Source organism: Triticum aestivum, chromosome 7A (genome assembly GCF_018294505.1).
Source record: "Triticum aestivum cultivar Chinese Spring chromosome 7A, IWGSC CS RefSeq v2.1, whole genome shotgun sequence".
Lineage (NCBI taxonomy): Eukaryota > Viridiplantae > Streptophyta > Magnoliopsida > Poales > Poaceae > Triticum > Triticum aestivum.
The window spans coordinates 646,267,854-646,292,550 of record NC_057812.1 but is presented as its reverse complement, the minus strand read 5'-3'; the positions used below and the strand labels follow the sequence as shown (position 1 = coordinate 646,292,550).

The following is a 24,697-nucleotide window of genomic DNA, read 5'->3' as shown; positions in this document are numbered from 1 at the left end:
GGTTCGCTCTTCGTCCGCGCTCTAGCGCGACACCTGGTTGACCCAGAGGCCCATTTAAATTTACTTATTTATTAGAAAAAATGACATCAACAAAAAAGACCCTAATTTATGAAAAAAATGCCACACTACTTTATGGAAAAAATGTCATCTCTCAGTATAATAAAAAAGGTTGTATGATCTCCAAAATAAAAATTGACATGGTAAACTTTAAAGTTGTCATACTCTAGATAAAAAATGACATGAACAAAAATATACCCAAAAACTATAAATTTACAAATGTCATGCTCTGGAATTAATAAAATTGTTGTGCTACTTTATAAAACTGCCATCATCTAGATAAAATGTTTTATCTGGATAAGGCCTGAAATAAAACTGTCACTCCATTAAAAAAATAGCATCCTCTCAACATTATACATGCCATGCTCTTTATAATAAAATTTATACCCTATCAATAATAAAATACAATCATATTAATAATAAAAAATGCCATCCTATTGTTAATAACGATGTCATGCACTTAGTAATAAAACCGTCATGCTATTAGAAATAAAATGCCATCATCTCAATAATAATAAAATGTCATCCTACGAATAACAAAATTGTCATCCTCTTAAAATTAAAAAGCCATGCTATAAATAAGAAAACTACTATGTGAGGAATTTTTAAAAATCAGTATTTTTGGATGAATTAAAAAACAAATTAACTTTGGAAAAATTATATAATAATTTAAACATAGAAGATTCACAAAAGCCCTCTTTGCCAAGTGGCACCACACGCCCGCACATGCACAGGAGGCCGCGGGTTCGACCCACGACCCCCCTCCCCCCAACCAACACACCCACACACACCTCGATCACCTTTCTTGTGCAATTTTTGGACAAAAAGAAAATAATGTGTTTACCACAGAGCAGGTTGCAGCGAATGACTATAGGAAAGCTACGTGTCAATGGCCTTGCGCCTAGATCCATGCGAGTATTGGGAACACGTTCGCTAGGGTTGATCTCCTAGGAAACGCTTGTCAGATAACATTTTTGAAAATTTTCCGCCCAATTCGTGATATAGGCGTAGGTATTGACCGACCGTGGCAGCTAAATGGGTCTGGGCCGTTTCACTCTCGTGTTCGGTAGGCGCACACTCACGCTTAGGAATTTAGGATCCTCCCTCCCATGCGAGCGTACCTTCCATCGCGCTAAGACTCCCCTGGAGAGAACGTTCACTTGTTATTCCGGCTCTTCAAAATGAGGGATATCAGATCATCGATAACATGAAAAATACGATATGGAGTGACCCAACTTGCAGTGAGATTTATCCCTTCCTTTTCCTTGATTGCAATTGTTTGTTTGTAGCTTACAAAGCTGACCGCTTGGTTTTCTCCCTTTCTTCTCTTGAGCCGTGGACTAGATCTAGACATAAATTGTGACGCTGCATCTGGCATCTCGTATGAACACTGCTTAAAAAAAGGAGAACTTTTAGTTGAACTCTGCTTTGTGGGCCCGTTTCACTCGCGTATTTGGTAGGCGCACCATCACGCTTACGATTTTAGGATCCTCCCTACCTGACGAGCATATCTTGGGTCGCGCTGAGACTCCCCTGCAGCGAATGTTCGCTCGTTATTTCGGTCCTTCAAAAAGGGGGAAATCAGATCATGAATAATACCAAAAAAAGATATGGAGTGACTTCCAGTGTACTCTCTCCGTTCCTAAATATTTGTCTTTCTAGATATTTCATCAAGTGACTACATACGGAGCAAAATAGATGAATCTACACTCTAAAATATGTCTATATACATCCGTATGTGGTAGTCCATTTAAAATCTCTAAAAAGACAAATATTTAGAAACGAAATGAGTAACATTTATCCCTTTCTTTTCTTGAGCCGTGGACCAGAGCTAAATATAAATTGTGACGCTGCATCTGGCATCTTGTATGAACACAGCTTAAAAAAAGGACAACTTTTAGTTGAACTTACTATGCATTTTAGCGTTGGGGCGGTTCGAACCTGTGGCACCCGCGACACGCCAGAACACATAGTACAAAATCCACGCCCGACACCCGTATCCTCTCCTCCCTCCGATCCCCCGCCGCGCGCATCCCACTCTCCGCCCGCTCCCTCCCTCCCATAAACAAACCCCGCTCGGCGCTCGCTTGGCGCATCCTAGCACTTGCTTAGCTACCTACTCCTACCTTGCTGGCCCCCGTTATCTTTGCGCTCTTGTCCCCGTTCGACGCGTCCGAGGAGGAGCGCGCGCGACGGCGCCGAGGCGCGCACCGCCGGCCGTCCCGTCCATCTCCGGCGCACGCGAGCGGCGGGCTTCCGGGCGCGCGCCTCGTGACCGGCCGTGAGCTCGCGATCTCCATGCGCGTGCTGCGTCCGCGGCCGCGTGCACGACGATGGGACTCGTGGGCGGCGTCCTCGGCTTCGTGCTCGGCCTCCCCCTCGGCCTCGCCGCCGCCTACCTCGTCTACCTCCGCTTCGTCGCGCCCCGCCGCCGTCTCCAGGTGAGTTCCGTCGCCCGGTTCGCTAGCTCCTCCAACCGATCATATCGTATCGTTCCGCGACTTGCAACCACGCCACGCGGATTAATCAATCAGTGCACTTCGATCTCCGCGAGCAATCCACTCCCCCACGACGCAGCACCAACGCGAATCGAAATCGGGGGAACTCAGTCGTGGCCGCCGACCGACGCCGTACGTGCGTGCATGCCGGTCGCCGGCCCCCATCCTCCCCATCTCCATCGGATTCGCGCTGATAGGGACGTCTTGATTAGTCTACCACAGTTTCTAGTCCGGTGGGATATTGCCAAATCGCGTGACGTACGAGTCTCTGGCCAGTTCAGTCGTGCGGTGCTGGAAGGTCCATGCCTTAGCCCAGGTGGTTTTCTCTTCTCCTGCTCTGACCAGGCACACGACCCCGCGACGAACCATTTTCCAGCAGGTTGCTGGCTTGCGTATCCGATTCTCATTTTGCCATACTCCTCGGCCTGGCCGCCTCTACCTGCTTGCTTGCTTCCCGGCTGATTCGTCATCAATTCTGACCAACGGCCCTTTATTTTAGTACCATACGATGAACTCCCTCCGTCCCATTTTATAAGAGCGTTTTTGATGCTAATAATGCAGTTTCCCCGCAATTTATTTGAAAAGATTAATGCATTTGGATTCTTTTTAGAGATAATGCAGTTTCTTTAGAAAGAGTATTTAATCAAAAACTACCACAATTCACGGAAACGTGACAGAAAACTACTACTTTACGATTTTGTCCCGAAAACTACCATTTTTTTTATTAATTTGTGACAAAAAACTACCAAGTGTGAAAATTGCTCGCTTTGCTTGTGTTAAACGCGAATCTGACTGCCCGACCCTACACATAAACGGGCTAAAAATGCAATCGGGTCCCTAGTTTTTCTTCAAAAAAGCAATCGGGTCCTCCGCCTTCTTCTCCTCCTCGTCGCCGGCCTCCTCCTTCCCCAGCCGTTTGCCGCCGGTGGACGGGAACGGCTGCTGCTGCGGCGAGTCCACGTCGTTGTCGAGGCCCGGCGGCGGGTGGTCGTCCCTAGATAAGCAAGCATCCGCCGGCGCCCGTCTCGACGAGCCGGCCGCAGGAAGCGAGAACGGCCAAGAGGCCGGTTGACCGCCCCCGCGTGCGGAAGAAGCTCGCGGGCGAGGGCACGACCACGGTGGGAGGCGCCGCGGCGGAGGCCAAGCCCGAGGCCAAGAAGGAACGCAGCGAGGAGGAGAAGCCGAGGCCCTCTGCCGCCGCGACCGAGGCTGTTGGCGTGGACGACGTGTCGATGGACTTGGCGTGGCAGTCCATCGTGAGGAGCGGCGCGGCGCGGCCGGTGGCTGTGCGGAAGAGCGAGACGTGGGGCGGCGAGGAGCTGCCGCGGCGCGGCAGGTGGAGGGGAAGGAGAGCGACATGGGGAGGACCCGATTGCTTTTTTGAAATAAAACTAGGGACCCGATTGCATTTTTAGCTCGTTTATGTGTGGGGTTGGGCAGTCAGATTCGCGTTTAACCCAGGCAAAGTGAGTAGTTTTCACACTTGGTAGTTTTTTTGTCACGGATTAATAAAAAAGTGGTAGCTTTCGGGACAAAATCGTAAAGTGGTAGTTTTCTGTCACGTTTCCGCGAATTGTGGTAGTTTTTGGTTAAATACTTCTTTAAAAAAGATAATGCAGTTTCTTTAGAAAAGATAATGCAGTTGCAATTAATAGCAGTAGTTGCGTATTGCCAAGATGAGCAAGCCAATAAAGAGCCAAGAGTTATTGCGAGCCACACAAACCGAAAATTCCAAAAAATTTGATGACCTATATTAAAGGGTTCCCTCAAAAAAAAAACTGAAAAAGGGGGGAGTGGAGTACGCTCAAAATGTGATAGAGGGGAAAGTGAACTGGGAACTTGCCATTAGAATCCACCGCACATTGTTGAAACCTTTTCCGTTGAGAGGATAAGAAGTGGTTCTCAAGAAAAAGCTGAATTGATTACTTTATTAAAAAAGATAGTACTAGGAAAGAATCAGATACACCATGTGAAGTTAAGAAAAGTCATAACCAAAAGGTTTTACAGTGACGTTATGTTACAGAAGTTGATAAGATTCCCAACAACGAAAAGGTGTGATGGCACCCGGGAGTCTAGGCACCCTCCAATCTGTGTTGCATGCAAGGTTAAGAGAGAGAGAGTTGTCTGCTGCATGTCGAGTTATTAAAAGAGAGATACTAGTGTGTTGCATGCAAGGGTCGGAACAGAGGGAGTTGCATGTCTGCTTGTCACGTGAGAATAAAACTTAACTTCTCATGTCTGGACAAGTCAAGAAAAAGTGCACAATGATGGGATGGATCCCTGTGCATGCAGTACAGCGGCAAGACCCATGTGCATCAGCTGGCGCACTGCAAATTACAACGCGATCACAGAACAGAGATCGGTTCACGAGGCAGGAGAAGCAGGGGGTGGCCCGACACCCGGGAGTTGAAAATCCGTTCTCAACTTCCCAACAACTATACTCGTTTGCACAGATTAATCTGTATTGAGCATTGCCTCCGTCCCAAAAAGCTTGTCTTAAATTTATCTACATATAAATGTATTTAATACTAAAACATATTTAGATACATCTGTATGTAGACAAATCTAAGACAAACTTTTTGGGGCGGAGGGAGTATTCACCTGCGCATTTGTCGGGCTGGGCTTTCTTAGTACGGGCTTTAAAAATACCGGCCCTAAAATCACAACTTAGGCCTTGTCTGAAGTAAATACTAGAGGTTATTTCCCTATTTAATAATAATATCTTAAATATTCTTAGGGTTTATTACTACTGCTATATTTCAATTAGGATCGGTTTTTGGGCATTTTGGGCACTCTTGGGCTTTTGGGCCAGTTTGTCAGGCTTATTTGGAGCCCCAGTGTCTGGCCCTACAGCCGGCTTTGGGTTTGGGGTGTGAGGCCGGGTTGCCCATGGCCAGTTTAAGTATCAAGCAATATAATAATTTGACGACTTGCCTTTCTAAAGTCAAAAGGAGTTGACGACAACTAGAGCTAATTCTCCAAAACAAAACAAAACTAATGTAAAGAATATATGTTGGGAATAAGTACAAATTTTCCCCCTTTTTGAAGAAAAAGAGATCATTCATGAATTATGAAAAACACATGATGACTTCTTTTAGTTATGTGGATTCTTTACATATGATTTTTTTTCATATTTTTTCAAAACTAAAAAATGTAATGAAACTTGAAATGAAATCGACATAATTCACCACTCCCGCAAGAAATAAGCATCACATTGTTATGGTGGGCCCAGCTTGTCATTTAGAGTTTCGGGGGAGAGCTGCTTCGGTAATTGGTAGTAGCGCTCGCTGCAGGGAGGCGGCTGACCGGCACGCGCCCCATCATTTCCTCCGATTCCCCGCGCGCGCGTGCGCGCGCATCCCACTGGCCGCCCGCTCCGCCCCCATAAAAAACGCGGGAAACGCCGCTCGCTTGGCGCCGTTCGACGCCTCCGAGGAGGAGCCTCCCGGCGGCCCATCGCCGACAGGCTCGGCCGGCGCCAGCTCGTGACCTCCATGCGGGCGCGTGGACGGCGATGGGGCTCGTGGGCGGCATCCTCGGCTTCGGCCTCGGCCTCCCCCTCGGCCTCGCCGCCGCCTGCCTCGTCTACCTCCGCTTCCTCGCGCCTCGCCGCCGTCCCCAGGTGACCACCCCCTTCTCTCTCCCGCGTAGTGCACTTTCCGTGGTTCCGTCGCCGGATTAACCAATCAGTAAGTTCCGTCTCCGGAGTTAACCGGTCAGGGATACGGCCGGCGTCCATTACTCTAGTCTAGTTTCGGTTCGTGCGCCGTGCCGTGCTCAAAGAGCCCCGTGGCTTCACCGAGGTGCTTCCGCTTGCCCTGACCAGGCACGTCGTCGTCCCTTTTTGTTGGTTGGTTGGCAAACGTACAATTCCCCAGCTCGATCCGGGCATAGCTTGCCGCCCGCTCGCTTGCGTATCCGGTTCCGACTTTGCCGTATTCTCTAGCGGCCAGGTAGACAGACAGGCCCCTTTATCCGACGGCGATGGGACTAGCTGTTGCTCTGCAAGTTTTGGCTAGGGTGTCGAGTTCCGGCACGGTGGACGACGGCGACCTGACACCGATTTAGACGACCCGAGAACAAATGTGACCAGTCTGTGCACGTCGGCGCGAAATCCCCGCAGGGCCTTTCTTGTTTATAAGAGGAGCGATTGCTTTCGGTGCCAAATGATCAGATATTGTTGCAGATGGCTACTCATAATCGATCGGCGTGATATGAAACGGCTTCGATTGGTGCCGTGTTGCTTCTCTCTTGCTAGGGACCATATATAGGGATTGGATTCGCCACAGAAATCCAGCCTACTTTGTTGAAACCTTTTTCGCTGGGAGGAATAATTGCTTGCTTCGTTAGGCTGGTCATAGTGGGGAGTAACTTAGACTAGTAACATACATATGTTACTAGTCTATGAGCATGCTTGGATACGTTTTAGTCCCATGACTAAAAGTAGTGGGACTAAGAGGGTGCTTGGATACGTTTTAGTCCCATGACTAAAAGTAGTGGGACTAAAACTTGCTAGCCTCACCCATGCTTGGATCCAAATACTAAAGAGACTAAAATGAAGTTATTGAGCATTTATTATCCTCCAAACCATCCAATCCAGAACTCGCATGTGCTAAAGGAGATGAATTAAATGAGGAGAGAGAGGGCTAATACATATTTTAGTAGGTTTCATGTGACTAAAAAGTTTTAGCCTCAAAACTAGTTCTAGCCTCTCTTTAGTCAGGGGTGCTTGGAACTTTAGCCTCTAAAAGAGACTATTTTTAGTCAGACTAAAAATAGTCCCTTGGATCCAAGCAGGCCCTAAAACTTGCTAGTCTCACCCATGCTTGGATCCAAATACTAAAGAGACTAAAATCTAGTTATTGAGCATTTATTATTCTCCAAACCCTCCAATCCAGAACTAAGGAGAGGAATTAAATGAGGAGAGAGAGAGCTAATACATATTTTAGTAGGTTTCCCATGACTAAAAGATTTTAGCCTCAAGACTAGTCCTAGCCTCTCTTTAGTCAGGGGTGCTTGGAACTTTAGCCTCTAAAAGAGACTATTTTTAGTCAGACTAAAAATAGTCCCTTGTATCCAAGCACCCTCTATGTTACTACTTTCATAGTGGGTAGTGTCATAGGTGTGGTAACATAGTTGCCTTCATTTATTACTTTGTAGACTCATTATGCATTGGAAACCGCTATGTGATGGTAACATATTATGTTACTCTATTTGTCTCTCTCCTCATTAACTACTTGCCACATCATCATTTTTGCTTATGTGGCATCTATGTTACTATCTATGTTACTCCCACTATGACCATCCTTAGAGAAGGAAAGAAAGAATCAAATCCACAGCGTTAAGTAAAAGCAAAGTCAGAGGTCATAGCTAGCCACCTGTTTTACACTGACTCGATCTATGTTACTGAAGGTATTAATAAAATTTGTAACGACCATTGCACTTTGCCACCAATTGCAGTTGGAGCAGTATACCAACTTGACACTCCAGCGTCCGCAGCCATTTTGGGTTAAAATGAGCCCGGGCCAAAAGCACATACTCCCTCCGTCCGCGAATAAATGTACATCTAGCTTTTGTTTATGTCAAAGTTTTAAAATTTTAACCAACTTTATAGAAAATAGTAGTAACATATATGACATCAAATTGATATATTATCGAAGTACATTTCAAAATGAATCTAGTGATACTAATTTGGTGTCATACATGCTTTTACTCTTTCCTAGAAAGGTGGTCAAAGTATTAAAACTTTGACTTAAGACAAAAACTATATGTACACTTATTCATGGACGGAGGGAGTATACTTTACACCCACCATGTTTTGACTTCTGAGACAAGTGCATTCATGTTGCACCCGAAATGTATATCAAAATCCACGCTGTTAAGTAAAACAAATCATAGGTCATAGCCACCGTTTCTTTACACTGACTCTATGTTATTGAAGGTAATAAATTTCGTAATGACTGTTGCACTTTTGCCACCAATAGGAGCACTATACGAACTTGACACTCCAGAGTCCACGACCATTTTGGGTCAAAAATGAGTCCGGGCCAAAAGCCCATGTACTTTACACCCATCAAGTTCTGACTTTTGGGACAAGTTCATGATTTTTCTTTCAATATAAATTTGTGTTTACTTCTCAATAATAGTTTTTTTTGGTGTTACAGTTTGCTAATACAAACTTAGAAACATTGTCTGAAATCCGGCACAACCAACAAACGGTGCTACTTCTAGAACTCTATTTCGATTATGCTTAATGTATCACGAAACTTAGCGTAGATTTAGTACACCCAAACAAAAGTAATGTTCGAAACGACTCCTTCCAGTAACTATTGTAAGATATTTTGGATATTTTAATATGGACTACATGCAGACTGAAATGAGTGAACAAATACACTGAAACGCGTCTATACACATTTGTATCAAAAAAAAACATTTTATAACAGTGTACACAGAGGGAGTATCGTCTTTCATAAAATTTGGAAACTCTCTTTTTATCGGCCGTTTCTTTTTCAAGGATACTATTGGGCCATTTCACCTCTGAGCGGTTTTCGCGTCCGCGGTTTTTTCGGCCATGGTTTTGATGACGTGGACAGTAGTGGATTGACATGTCACCCGTATTTGCCACCTCACCTCCTCTCATTCCTCAACCCCACCTCTCTCTCCCCAAGCCCCATCCCCTCCGCTGTGGCTTCCGCACCTCCGACGATCATCTTCTCCAGCACGCCACGAGCAGCAATGTAAGGAAACACAAGGCCCACCAACCACCAATTCCCTGAACACGCAAAGCCCACTACTTCCCTCTGAGTCCTGAGCGCGATGCTCCAACCTAAACGGCTCCGCTGCGCTCCACCCATACTCCAATCGTCGTCCATGCCAATGATGGCATCTACAAGACCGGCGCATCCAAGACCCCGGCGCACGCAGCCTCGGTCGCGCCGGCATCGGCATTACGGCATAGGTTGCCAGCAACTCGTGGCTCCGGTGGAGCTTGGTGGGCGCGACGACGGGAAAGCGATTTTAGTGCCCTTCTTTTGTCTTGGTACGCGATTTGAGATTCCCTTTCTTGTTACGTTCCAGTGGATCTAGGGTATTTTCCATCATACTATTGCTGAATGAAATTCTGTTGAGTATGACAGCATCGACCCTAAAGGCCCCGACACGCTCAAAGTAATTAAAAAAACATGATGCCAAAGTAATTTGTGTGATTGGCTGCATATGGCAGATGTTCCAGTTATTAGCAGTTCATGTGAAATGGAATTACATATATGTTTTACACCAAATCGACAGCCCAGTTTCACAATGAAACTATGCGAATTGAGACCGTTCTTCTAGTTAACGACAGTGTATCGGTGTCGGTCAACAGTTTCTCTTATAGTCAGACTATGCAAGATGATCAGCATTTATATTCTAATCTGTTTTTTCATGATTGACTTTTGCAGGATCCTGTCATTAGACCTCTACGAGATTTAGATCATGAGACATTACAGACGATGGTACAGGACATTCCGTTATGGGTGAAATATCCAGACTATGAACGGGTTGGTAGTCGGTACACTACTGTGTCATCTATTTATCCTTTGTTGTTTCAGATTTATATTTGTTGTAGTTCAACCTCTGTTTTATGTCAAAAGTACTGCAAGTGGTTAACTCATCCATTTTACTTTTTTTTTTGCAGATTGATTGGATGAACAAGTTTATTTGTGATATGTGGCCTTTCCTTGATAAGGTTTTTCTAACTAATGTTTGAGAGTGTTATTCATTGCTACATCGATTTGTGTGATGTATGAATTTTGGTTACAAACATGCAGCCTAATAGTTCTCCTCTGTTTATCACAGGCAATATGCAAAATAATAAGAGGTGTAGCAAAGCCAATATGTGATCAGTATGTTGGAAAATATGGCATTGAATCAATTGAATTTGGAAACTTAACACTTGGCGCTCTTCCACCTACACTCCAAGGTCTGTAATTTCTTTTAAACCACTTAATATTCTGAATTTCTGATGCAATCTTTTCAGTGGGGACAACAAGATTAGCTCCTCAAATGATGCCTGTCGTCACTAAACAAAAATGCAATTTCTTTTCATTCTTATAAACCTCAACTAAATGATACAAACTGATTAAATTAGTACGCCAATTCAAATCCGTAATGTACGCTCATTCTTCACCAGTCTCATTCTAGTGATGTGATTGAACCTACCAACCTTCATTTAATCATAATACTCAAGAAATTGACGTCTAAAACTATTTTAAGGAGGTGTTTTGTTAAGAAATTGACGTCTAAAACCAATTGTTCCTACAATTTGAATTGGGATATGCATTTCATACTTCTGTTGTTATATATTTTATTTAAGCCGTGCATTAAAGGATTGTTTTACTTCAGTTCCAACCTTTTGTATTCCCAAAGGCTTCTGATTGTCACTTAGATTTAAGATGCTTGGTCTGATGATCTCCCTTTACATTTCCTTGTTTGAACAAACAGGAATTAAAGTTTATGAAATGCGAGAAAAAGAACTGGTAATCGAACCTGTGATTCGGTGGGCTAGCATAGCAAATGTAACTGTGGATGTGAAGGTGCATTCTTTCAAATTGTCCGCACAGGTTAGTTTTGTCCCTCGCTGCATTATACAGACAACATGTTTAGATACTTTTCATTATGCAAGATCTCTGACTTGATCATATTGCTATTTTCAGCTTTTGGATTTGCACGTAATGCTGACACCACGTGTGACTCTGAAGCCACTTGTGCCAAGCTTTCCCTGCTTTGCCAGCTTGTGTGTATCACTAATGGAGAAGGTATAAATCTGTTTCTTTGCTGTGCAGATGTGCACATGCCTTCTATCATGTTTGCAAGCAGCAATCAACTAGGTTCCTAAAAGCTTCACTGAAAAACTGACTTAACTGCTGTATGAAGCCGCATGTTGACTTTGGATTGAAATTACTGGGTGGAGATGTCATGGCAATTCCTGGCTTGTATCGGTTTATCCAGGTACTTGCTATTCTATCCTTTACATAATTTTACTGGGTGGACATTGAATTAAAAGTTCCTGAATAATTTCATAATCACTACCTCATTACTGTTGGTATATATACTCGGGGCCTTTTGGACTTACTTAGCTACCTATATTATTTCTATCTCGCAGGAGCAAATATCAAAGCAAATTGCAATCATGTATCATTGGCCTAAGGTTATAGAAGTTCCCATTTTAGATGGAGCAAGGTGATATTCTCTAATGATATCTGAACAAGTATCTACCGTCGTTCAAATTATGATATATATATATCAAGTTGAATATCCCTCTGCTGATATGAAGTTAACAGTGTCTGACGTTAAAAATAGACTAAGTTGCATATCGATTTCGTCCTTCCATATGATGACATGAAGATAAATATGAATTCAAGCCCCTTGATTATCTTCAGTTATATTGATATATGAGTCATTATATTCCAAACACATTATTCTTAAAACCTATATATACCCCACATATTTGGAAATAACATTAAATCTGGAGGGGTGAAATTTTAGTATCAAAACCTTCAATAGTGATCCTTGGGTTTGGCATAAACAGATATGCATTTGCTTTTATTCAAGAAAGAAACGGTGGGGTAGCTAAACGATAGGTTGTTTTGTTTGGTGAAAGGTAGTTATATTGCTGAAGTGCCATATATACACTTTCTTACCGTTGGAACAAACATTATTCTTGGCTATGACTTTCTCCGGTTCAATGTATGTGAGCATCAATTATTGATACGGATGAATCATGCTGCAGTGGTGCTACAAAGAAACCAGTGGGAGTATTGAATGTCAAGGTAATTCGTGCCATGAATCTTCCCAAGATGGACTTGCTTGGGAAATCTGATCCCTATGTCAAGCTTCGGCTGAGTGGCGAGAGACTTCCCTCGAAGAAAACCTCTGTTAAGATGAGCAACCTGAATCCTGAATGGAACGAACATTTCAGGCTCGTAGTCAAGGATCCTGAGACGCAAGTCCTTGAGCTCCAGATGTTTGATTGGGAAAAGGTTTAGCATGCTGTATGCAACTTAATTACCTTCTGTCCTTTTAAAAGTATTTCTTAAACCCTCACACTATAGTGCTGAAGACAGGTTTTCTTGTTGTTTCGAAAAAATCCATTTGCTATGTTTTTTCTGCTTTGTAAATTTGCCAGAGATGTCAGATACTAACCAGTTCTCCTGTTCTGATTGTGCAGGTCAAAATGCATGATAAAATGGGTGTGCAAGTAATTCCCCTCCGCTTGCTTACCCCTTACGAGAGCAAGCTGTTCACACTAGATCTTCTCAGAAGCATGAACCCAAATGATCAGCAAAACAAGAAGAATAGAGGAAAGCTTGTCGTGGAACTGACATTTGATCCTTTTAGAGAGGAAAACAGCACGAGTCCTCTAATTTCAGATGTTGAAGGCAATATCAGTCTGAAAAGGGACGTCCCGGACGGTGGTGGGGTGCTGTTAGTTTCGGTCGAAAACGCAGAAGATGTCGAAGGGAAGCGTCACACTAATCCGTATGCCGTGGTTCTTTTTAGGGGCGAAAAGAGGGAAACCAAGGTTAGTTTTAATCCTGCTACCTCCATGAAATTGTTTTATTTTGTTTTTTGAATGACCATTATCACACCTAGCAAAGCTGCTTCTTAAGTTCAAACCTATCTTATTAGTTCCAGTTTGCAGAAAAAGCTAGTATATGATGAAAAATCACTGTCTTAAAACATCCATTCTGTTTTATGTGTCATACTTGCCATTCTATTGGTTACATGGTTTACCATATCAGTTCCTTCCTGGAGCAACCACTACATACCATTACCACTAGTAGCATTATTACAATGATCAAAACGTATACAGTTCGTAAAGAGAAAATGATAGCTTAATATATTTGGCCAGAGTAGAGTAATATACCATTATGTAGAGCTGAATGGAAGCAGCATGGTACTTCGGACAGACACTGCATGTTAACTTGCAGAAACTGAATTTTTATTTTATTTTAGAGAGGGAAGGTTGCCAGATTTCTTAGCCAGGTCTCTGTGTAGCACCATTAATTGACAGGTGCTGGGCTGCTGAGTATTGACGGTTGTGAATCGATGCACTCGCAAGTTGCAGATAACCCTACAAATATGTTAACCATGGATTCTCAAAAGAAAAAAAAATGTTAACCATGTCTGAGTTCAGAAGTAGTAGCGTTCAGACTGCAGAGCGGGCTGCAGAATAAGTTCACTGTATCCTGTCCATGGAGTCGCCAAGTGCTGGTGGTTAACTGAGAAAATGCGCCACATTGCTAATGATGACCTGTCTACGAAAACAACTGTGCATAAAAATTTCAGAGGAAACGGGTACTGGATTAAAACAGACACACTGAATGCAGCAGTCTGTTTTAATCTAGGAAGTGCCTCCTCTGAATATAAACTTGCAGTCCATGTACCAAAACCCACAGCACAGTCGCAGATTCTATGGCCGGCTGCCCGTTCAAGGATGTTACGTGGCTTGCTTGCAGGTGATCAGGAAGGCTCGAGATCCGAGGTGGAACGAGGAGTTCCAGTTCGTGGTGGACGAGGCCCCCATGGACGAGAAGATCCACATCGAGATCAGAAGCAGACGCGGCAGGCTCCTCCCGTTCCGCACCCAGGTTTGTTGCTCCCACTTTTTCTTTCCTAACAGTTTGTCTTTGCCGGTCATCGTTCCCTCCGAGTCTCTGACGCCGGTGGAGCTTCTCTGTGTGTGTTGTTTTGGTTTGCAGGAGTCGTTGGGGCATGTGAACATAAACCTGGTGGACGTGGTGAACAACGGGCGGATCAACGAGAAGTACCACCTCATCAACTCCAGGAACGGCAAGCTGCAGCTCGAGATCAAGTGGAACACCGTGTGAACCTCCACTTCCCATACATACATAGCTTAGCCATATACCCTCTTACCCTAGAGATGAGGCGACAGTCCCTGTGCACCCTGAGAGGTGTTGGTTGTTGTAGCTTTCTGTCCATGTATGTATTTTCCGTCGGCAATTTTGGCGTGCGGTGTGTGTATAACATCAGTGAGCAGGCCTGGTGTGTTTATGTGCATAGTACTGTGTGTATCCTGTGAATTAGTATCTTTTTTTTGAGGATGGTATTATCCTGTGAACTGGTATCCTGTGCACCCTGAGGCCGCCTCTGTTCCATTGTCCGGGTCGCATCCTTTTGTCACGCGGCATCTCCTGAAGTTTGGCTTGTCTGCTTGGGTCTTTGCGTGGAGAAAGAACCGGTAGAAAATAGAAATACTAAGCGAGCTGATCTTTTAAAAAGACGGCTGGGTCGCTATCCAGTCTGATCTCATGATTGCAACAGACCAATGGGCAGGAGGACGGTCTAATCTCATGATTGCAACAGGCCAATGGGCAGGAGGACGAGGAAGGGGGAGAGAACCCTACAACCCTAATCAAAGCTGGTGATTCAATGCCAGGCAACCGACGCAGACAGAAGATGTGAACTCCTCAGGAGGAGCTGAACAGAATGTAGGGGGGGATGTATCTTCCCCAGGCGCGGTGGTGGTTAACCATGGTAATCAGCTTTCTAACAAGCGCCTTCCAGTCGAGAATGCTGCGAGCCCAACAACAGATTTGTCGGCTGGAAAGTCAAGTGATGCCCTTGCGTCGGTGACCGGAGGGGAACAGCTTTCGGTGCCTCCTCTCCCACCAGTATATGTGTCCCCTAGGAAAGAGTACAAGCGGCCGAAGAAGGGGGGAAGGAAGATGCTTCAGATGCTGCGGGGTTACTGAAGACCGGGGAGGAAAACATGAATGAGAAAACAATGTGCGCATCATCGGCGGGCTCCCCCGAGGAGTGCCGCCGGGCACAATGAGTATCTTGAGCTGGAACTGTCGCGGCGCGGGCAAAGCTGCGACAATTAGAGAACTTCGCAACATCGCGAACAATTTTGCCCCTACCCTTTTCTGTATTGTTGAGACTCAGATTGATAGATCAAGGGTAGAAAATCTAGCTGGAAGTATTGATTATGACAATGGATATGATGTTAGTAGTCAAGGTAGAAGTGGAGGACTAGGGCTGTTTTGGAATAATACGTACAATAAAGATTGAGATTCTTGGCTTTTCTGTGTACCATATAGATTGCTCTGTAGAGGAACGAGGTTGTTATCCGTGGAGGTTGACACTTTTTTAGACCTCTCCCAATGCAATGGTGCTTAGATGAGGTGCTAAGTGCATTAAATACCTTAGCAACTCAACTCCCCAATGCATAGGTGCTTAACTTGTTGTTGCTAAGCACACTTTATTTAATGAGTTAACACCTAAAGTCTTTCATGCATTGGTCAAATTGTTTCATTTAAGTGGTTTGCCTAGGTTCTCGCGCTTGGCATTGGTTCTTCTTGGGGTCACCAAAGTGCTCTCTCCCCTCTTTAAATGATGTGCCATGTCATTTTTCCGATTATGTGGCATGCTTAGCACCTGTCCACGGTGGAGCACTGGGAAGGGCCTTATGGAGAGGCGAAGACTCACATGAGGTATAAATCCTGGGACATTTTGAAGGGAATCAGTAACCTGAGTGACCTCCCGTGGGTCTGTATCGGGGACTTTAACGAAGTGCTACGTCCAGATGAGCAGCAGGGTATAGGTGAGAGAAGAAATGCTCAGATCCAGGGGTTCCGAGACGCTATTGATGTGTGCATCCTAATGTACATAGGCTATCAAGGCCACTTCTGGACATTTGAAGAGAAGGTTACAGGGGGAAGCTATACCCAGGTCCGATTAGATCGATCTCTGGCTTCTGCAGAATGGAGTGAAAGGTTTCCAAATGCACATGTAAAACACTTAACATCAGCGACTTCAGATCACTACCCCATCCTGTTGGAGTTTCAAGGGAGAGAGGCACCGAAACACAAGAAGGAGTTTAAGTATGAGCTAATGTGGGAAACTCATGAGGCATGGAGAGATACAATCGTGTCTAGCTGGGCAGGAGGAGAACCGGTGGAGTTTATGGCAGAATTAAGAGCAAAGCTGAAACGGGTATCGGTGCAGCTAGGCTCCTGGAATAAAAGTACATTCGGATCAGTATAGAAGGAAATTAAAAGCTTAAAACTGGAGCTAGACCGCTTGCGCAGTGATCTGTCTAGAACAGCGCCGTCATGTACTGAACTGAAGATCAATGAGAAATTGATTGAGTTATATCACAGGGAGGAAATTATGTGGAGGCAACGCTCGAGGTTGGAGTGGCTCTTGGCAGGAGACAGAAATGCGTGTTTCTTTTGAAGGAAATATGCCCTAGAGGCAATAATAAAGTTGTTATTTATATTTCCTTATATCATGATAAATGTTTATTATTCATGCTATAATTGTATTAACCGGAAACTTAGTACATGTGTGAATACATAGACAAACATAGCGTCACTAGTATGCCTCTACCTGACTAGCTCGTTGATCAAAGATGGTTAAGTTTCCTAGCCATGGACAAAGAGTTGTCATTTGATAAACGAGATCACATCATTAGAGAATGATGTGATTGACTTGACCCATCCGTTAGCTTAGCACTTTGATCGTTTAGTTTACTACTATTGCTTTCTCCATAACTTATACATGTTCCTATGACTATGAGATTATGCAACTCCTGAATACCGGAGGAACACTTAGTGTGCTATCAAACGTCACAACGTAACTGAGTGACTATAAAGATACTCTACAGGTGTCTCCGATGGTGTTTGTTGAGTTGGCATAGATCGAGATTAGGATTTGTCACTCCATGTATCGAAGAGGTATCTCTGAGCCCTCTCGGTAATGCACATCACTATAAGCCTTGCAAGCAATGTGACTAATGAGTTAGTTATGGGATGTTGCATTACGAAACGAGTAAAGAGACTTGCCGGTAACGAGATTGAACTAGGTATTGAGATACCGACGATCGAATCTCGGGCAAGTAAAATACCGATGACAAAGGGATCGGAACAACATATGTTGTTATGCGGTTTGACTGATAAATATCTTCATAGAATATGTAGGAACCAATATGAGCATCCAGGTTCCGCTATTGGTTATTGACCGAAGATGACTCTCGGTCATGTCTACATAGTTCTCGAACCTGTAGGGTCCGCACGCTTAACGTTCGGTGACGATCGGTTTTATGAGTTTATGTGTTTTGATGTACCAAAGGTTGTTCGGTGTCTCGGATGTAATCACGGGCATGACGAGGAGTCTCAAAATGGTCGAGACATAAAGGTCGATATATTGGAAGCCTATGTTTGGACATTGGAATGGTTCCGGGTGAGTTCGGGAATATACTGGAGTACCGAGAGGTTACCGGAGCCCCCGGGAAGTATATGGGCCTTATTGGGCCATAGTGGGAGAGAGGAGAAGGAATCCTAGGAGGGGGCACCCCCCAAGCCCAATCCGAATTGGGTGGGGGGCCACCCCCCTTTCCTTTCCCCCTCTCTCCCCCTTCCTTCCTCTCCTAATCCAACTAGGGAAGGGGGGTCCTACTCCCGGTGGGAGTAGGACTCCCTTGGGCGCGCCATAGAGGGCCGGTGATACGTCTCCAACGTATCTATAATTTTTGATTGTTCCATGCTATATTATATCCTGTTTTGGGCATTATTGGGCTTTATTATACACTTTTATATTATTTTGGGGACTAACCTATTAACCGGAGCCCAGCCCAGAATTGTTGTTTTTGCCTATTTTAGAGTTTCGCGGAAAAAGAATATCAAACGGAGTCCAAACGGAATGAAACCTTCGGGAACGCGATTTTCGGAATGAACATGATCCAGAGGACTTGGACCCTACGTCAAGAAAGCAACCAGGAGGGCACGGGGTAGGGGGCGTGCCTACCCCCCCCAGGCGCGCCCTCCACCCTCGTGGGGCCCACCTTGCTTCAGCGACGTACTTCTTCCTCCTATATATATCCACGTACCCCAAACTACCAGATACGGAGCCAAAACCCTAATTCCACCGCCGTAACTTTCTGTATCCATGAGATCCCATATTGGGGCCTTTTCCGGAGCTCCGCCGGAGGGGGTATCGATCACGGAGAGCTTCTACATCAACACCATAGCCTCTCCGATGAAGTGTGAGTAGTTTACTTCAGACCTTCGGGTCCATAGTTATTAGCTAGATGGCTTCTCTCTTTTTGGATCTCAATACAAAATTCTCCCCCTCTCTTGTGGAGATCTATTCGATGTAATCTTCTTTTGCGGTGTGTTTGTTGAGACCGATGAATTGTGGGTTTATGATCAAGTTTATCTATGAACAATATTTGAATCTTCTCTGAATTATTTTATGTATGATTGGTTATCTTTGCAAGTCTCTTCGAATTATCAGTTTGGTTTGGCCTACTAGATTGATCTTTCTTGCAATGGGAGAAGTGCTTAGCTTTGGGTTCAATCTTGCAGTGTCCTTTCCCAGTGACAGTAGGTGCAGCAAGGCACGTATTGTATTGTTGCCATCAAGGATAACAAGATGGTGTTTATATCATATTGCATGAGTTTATCCCTCTACATCATGTCATCTTGCGTAAAGCGTTACTCTATTCTTTTGAACTTAATACTCTAGATGCATGCTGGATAGCGGTCGATGTGTGGAGTAATAGTAGTAGATGCAGGCAGGAGTCGGTCTACTTGTCTCGGACGTGATGCCTATATACATGATCATACCTAGATATTCTCATAACTATGCTCAATTCTGTCAATTGCTCAACAGTAGTTTGTTTACCCACCATAATACTTATGCTCTCGAGAGAAGCCACTATTGAAACCTATGGCCCCCGGGTCTATTTTCCATCATATTAATCTTTCATCAACAAGCTATTTCCTTTTCCGTTTATTTTGCTTTCTCTACTTTGCATCTTTATCATAAAAATACCAAAAATACTATCTTATCATATCTATCAGATCTCACTTTCGTAAGTGACCGTGAAGGGATTGGCAACCCCTTTATTGCATTGGTTGTGAGGATTTTATTTGTTTGTGTAGGTGCGAGGGACTCGTGCGTGGCCTCCTACTGGATTGATACCTTGGTTCTCAAAAAATGAGGGAAATACTTACGCTACTTTGCTGCATCACCCTTTCCTCTTCAAGGTAAAACCAACGCAGTGCTCAAGAGGTAGCAGTCGGCCCCTCCCCCTCCTCCACTCCTTTATATACGGGGGAGGGGGCACCCCATAGACACACAAGTTGACAATTGTCTTAGCCGTGTGCGGTACCCCCCTCCACCATAATCCACCTCGGTCATATCGTTGCAGTGCTTAGGCGAAGCCCTGTTCCGTTAGCTTCATCATCACCGTCATCATGCCATCGTGCTGACGAAACTCTCCCTCGACACTCAGCTGGATCTAGAGTTCGCGGGACGTCTCCGAGTTGAACGTGTGCAGATCGTGGAGGTGCCGTACCTTCGGTGCTAGGATCGGTCGGATCGTGAAGACATTCGACTACATCAACCGCGTTATCATAATGCTTCCTCTTATGGGCTACGAGGGTACGTAGACAACACTCTCCCCTCTCGTTGCTATGCATCACCTAGATGGATCTTGCGTGTGCGTAGGATTTTTTTTTTTGAAATTACTGCGTTCCCCAACAGTGGCATCCGAGCCAGGTCTATGCGCAGATGTTATATGCACGAGTAGAACACAAAGGAGTTGTGGGCGTGGGTATATACATATTGCTTGCCGTCACTAGTTGATTCTTGATTCAGCGGTATTGTTGGATGAAGCGGCTCAGACTGACATTACGCGTACGCTTACGCGAGACTGGTTCTATCAACGTGCTTCGCACACAGGTGGCTAGTGGGTGTCTGTTTCTCCAACTTTAGTTGAATTAGATTCAATGAACATGGTTCTTTTTTAAGATCAAAAAGCAATCACTATACCACATTGTGGTTTTGATGCGTAGGTAAGAACGGTTCTTGCTCAACCCGTAGCAGCCACGTAAAACTTACAACAACAAAGTAGAGGACGTCTAACTTGTTTTTGCAGGGCATATTGTGATGTGATATGGTGAAGACGTGATGAGATATAAATTGTTGTATGAGATGATCATGTTTTGTTAAAGTTATCGGCAACTGGCAGGAGCCTTATGGTTGTTTCTTTATTGCATAAGATGCAAGCGCCATATAATTGCTTTACTTTATCGCTATGCGATAGCAGTAGTTGCAAAAGCAATAGATGGCGAGACGACCATGTGACGACACGTTGATAAAGATTGAGATGATGGAGATCATGGTGTCAAGCTGGTGACGATGGTGATCATGACGGTGCTTTAGAGATGCAGATCGAAGGCACAAGATGATGATGGCCATATCATATCACTTATATTTGATTGCATGTGATGTTTATCCTTTATGAATCTTATTTTGCTTAGTTCGGCGGTAGCATTATAAGATGATCTCTCACTAAATTTCAAGGTACAAGTGTTCTCCCTGAGTATGCACCATTGCGACAGTTCTTCGTGCTGAGACACCACGTGATGATCGGGTGTGATAAGCTCTACGTTCACATACAACGGGTGCAAGCTAGTTTTGCACATGCAGAACACTCGGGTTAAACTTGACGAGCCTAGCATATGCAGATATAGCCTCGGAACACTGAGACCGAAAGGTCGAGCGTGAATCATATAGTAGATATGATCAACATAGTGATGTTCCCCACTGAAAACTGCTCCATCTCACGTGATGATCGAACATGGTTTAGTTGATATGGATCACATGATCACTTAGATGATTAGAGGTATGTCTATCTAAGTGGGAGTTCTTAAGTAATATGATTGATTAAACTTAAATTTATCATGAACTTAGTCCCGATAGTATTTGCATATCTATGTTGTAGATCAATTGCTCACGTATAGCTTCCCTATTTTATTTATGATATGTTCCTAGAGAAAACTATGTTGAAAGATGATAGTAGCAATGATGCGGATTGGATCCGTGATCTAAGGATTATCCTCGTTGATGCACAGAAGAATTATGTCATTGATGCACTGCTAGGTGACATAACTATTGCAGGAGCAAATGCAGACGTTATGAACGTTTGACAAATCTCGGTATGATGACTACTTAATAGTTTAGTGCACTATGCTTTACGGCTTAGAACCGGGACTTCAAAAATGTTTTTGAATGCCACAGAGTATATAAGATGTGCTAAGAGTTGAAATTGGTATTTCATACTCATGCCCGTGTCGAGAGGTAGGAGACCTCTGACAGTACTTTGCCTACAAGATGGAGGAGAATAGCTCAACCAGTGAGCATGTGCTCAGATTGTATGGGTACTACAATTACTTGAATCAAGTGGGAGTTAATCTTCCAGATAAGATAGTAATTGACAAAGTTCTCTAATCACTATCACCAAGTTACTAGAACTTAGTGATGAACTATGATATGCAAGGGATGACGAAAGTAATTCCCAAGCTCTTCACGATGCTGAAATCGGCGAAGGTAGAAATCAAGAAATAGCATCAAGTGTTGATGGTTAAAAAGACCACTAGTTTCAAGCGAAGGGCAAAGGGAAACAATGAGGAACTTCAAAGAAGAATAGCAAGCAAGTTGCTGCTCCCATGAAGAAGCCTAAAGCTGGACCCAAGCCTGGAACTGAGTGCTTCTACTACAAAGGAAATGGTCACTGGAAGTGGAACTGCCATAGATACTTGGTGGATAAGAAGGATGGCAAAGTGAACAAAAGTATATTTGATATACATGTTATTGATGTGTACTTTACTAGTGTTTATAGAAACCCCTCAGTATTTGATACTGATTCAGTTGCTAAGAGTAATAACTCGAAACGGGAGTTGCAAAATAAACAGAGACTAGTTAAGGGCGAGGTGATGATGTGAGTTGGAAGTGATTCCAAGGTTGATAAGATCACCATCGCACACTCCCTTTACCTTCGGGATTAGTGTTGAACCTAAAATAAATGTTATTTGGTGTTTACGTTGAGCATATGATTGGATCATGTTTATTGCAATACAGTTATTCATTTAAGTCAAAGAATAATTGTTATTCTATTTACATGAATAAATCGTTCTGAGGTCATACACCCAAGGTGAATGGTTTATTGAATCTCGATCGTAGTAATACACATATTCATAATATTGAAGCCAAAAGATGCAAAGTTAATAATGATAGTGCAACTTATATGTGGCACTGCCGTTTAGGTCATATTGGTGTAAAGTGCATGAAGAAACTCCATGCTGATGGGCTTTTGGAATCACTTGATTATGAATCATTTGATGCTTGCGAACCATACCTCGTGGGCAAGATGACTAAAACTCCCTTCTCCGGAACAATGGAGCAAGCAACTGACTTATTGGAAATAATACATACTGATGTATGCAATCCGATGAGTGTTGAGGCTTGCGGCGGGTATCGTTATTTTCTGACCTTCACAGATGATTTTGAGCACATATGGGTATATCTACTTGATGAAACATAAGTCTAAAACATTTGAAAAGTTCAAAGAATTTCAAAGTGAAGTGGAAAATCATAGTAACAAGAAAATAAAGTTTCCACGATCTGATCATGGAGGAGAATATTTGAGTTACGAGTTTGGTCTTCATTTGAAACAATAAGGAATAATTTCGCAACTCACGCCACCTGGAACACCACAGCGTAATGGTGTGCCCGAACGTCATAACCATACTTTATTAGATATGGTGCTATCTATGATGTCTCTTACCGATTTATCACTATCATTTGGGGGTTATGCATTAGAGACAACTGCATTCACGTTAAATAGGGCACCATCTAAATCCGTTGAGACGACACCATATGAAATGTGGTTTAGCAAGAAACCTAAGCTGTCATTTCTTAAAGTTAGGGGCTATGATGCTTATGTGAAAAAGTTTCAACCTGATAAGCTTGAACCCAAATCAAAGAAATGCATCTTCATAGGATACCCAAAGGAAACTGTTGGGTACACTTCTATCAAAGATTCAAAGTCAAGATATTCATTGCTAAGAATGGATCCTTTCCGGAGAAGAAGTTTCTCTTGAAAGAAGTGAGTGGGAGGAATATAGAACTTGATGAGGTAATTGTACCTTCTCCCGAATTGGAAAGTAGTTCATCACATAAATCATTTCTAGTGATTCCTACACCAATTAGTGAGGAAGTTAATGATGATGATCATGAAACTTCAGATCAAGTTACTACCGAACCTCGAAGGTCAACCAGAATATGTTCCGCACCAGAGTGGTACGGTAATCCTATTCTGGAGGTCATGTTACTAGACCATGACGAACCTACGAACTATGAGGAAGCGATGATGAGCCCAGATTCCGTGAAATGGCTTGAAGCCATGAAATCTGAGATGGGATCCATGTATTAGAACAAACTATGGACTTTGATTGACTTGCTCGATGATCGGTGAGCCATTAAGAATAAATGGATTTTCAAGAGGAAGACGAATGTTGATAGTAGTGTTACTATCTACAAATCTCAAATTGTCGGAAAAAGTTTTTTGACAAGTTCAAAATGTTGATTACGATGAGATTTTCTCACTCGTCGCGATGCTTAAGTCTGTCTGAATCATGTTAGCAATTGCCACATTTTATGAAATCTGGCAAATGGATGTCAAAACTGCATTCCTGAATGGATTTCTTAAAGAAGAGTTGTATATGACGCAACAAGAAGGTTTTGTCAATCCTAAAGGTGCTAACAAAGTGTGCAAGCTCTAGCGATCCATCTATGGACTGGTGCAATCATCTCGGAGTTGGAATATATGCTTTGATAAAGTGATCAAAGCATATGGTTTTATACAGACTTGCAGTGAAGCCTGTATTTACAAGAAAGTGAGTGGGAGCACTACAGCCTTTCTCATAAGTATATGTGAATGACATATTGTTGATCGGAAATGATGTAGATTTTTCTGGAAAGCATAAAGGAGTGTTTGAAAGGAGTTTTTCAAAGAAAGACATCACTGAAGCTACTTACGTATTGAGCATCAAGATCTATAGAGATAGATCAAGACGCTTGATATATTTTTTCAATGAGTACATACCTTCACAATATTTTGAAGTAATTCAAAATGGAACAGTCAAAGAAAGAGTTCTTGCCTGTGTTGCAAGGTGTGAAGTTGAGTAAAGACTCAAAACCCGACCACGGCAGAAAATAGAAAGAGAATGAAAAGTCATTCCCTATGCCTCAGTCATAGGTTCTATAAAGTATGTTATGCTATGTAACAG

General features: G+C 43.5%; 1 protein-coding gene across 3 annotated transcripts; it reads left to right on the top strand.

Annotated features, from left to right (window-relative positions):
- Positions 1-2,142: 2,142 nt before the first annotated feature.
- LOC123148925 (synaptotagmin-3) lies at positions 2,143-14,700 on the top strand. 3 transcript variants are annotated; one of them, XM_044568448.1, is made up of 12 exons: positions 2,143-2,498; positions 9,995-10,093; positions 10,231-10,281; positions 10,392-10,515; positions 11,037-11,155; positions 11,249-11,350; positions 11,469-11,543; positions 11,698-11,774; positions 12,325-12,574; positions 12,763-13,116; positions 14,054-14,185; positions 14,297-14,699. In XM_044568448.1, the coding sequence occupies exons 1-12, from the start codon at positions 2,391-2,393 to the stop codon at positions 14,423-14,425; spliced, it is 1,620 nt and encodes a 539-aa protein (XP_044424383.1). In that variant the 5' UTR covers positions 2,143-2,390; the 3' UTR covers positions 14,426-14,699. The 3 variants fall into 3 exon arrangements, with proteins under 3 accessions (XP_044424383.1, XP_044424384.1, XP_044424385.1); XM_044568449.1 differs by lacking the exon at positions 2,143-2,498 and adding an exon at positions 5,869-6,177 and having other exon boundaries at positions 14,297-14,700; XM_044568450.1 differs by lacking the exon at positions 2,143-2,498 and adding an exon at positions 9,361-9,594 and having other exon boundaries at positions 14,297-14,698.
- Positions 14,701-24,697: the final 9,997 nt, after the last annotated feature.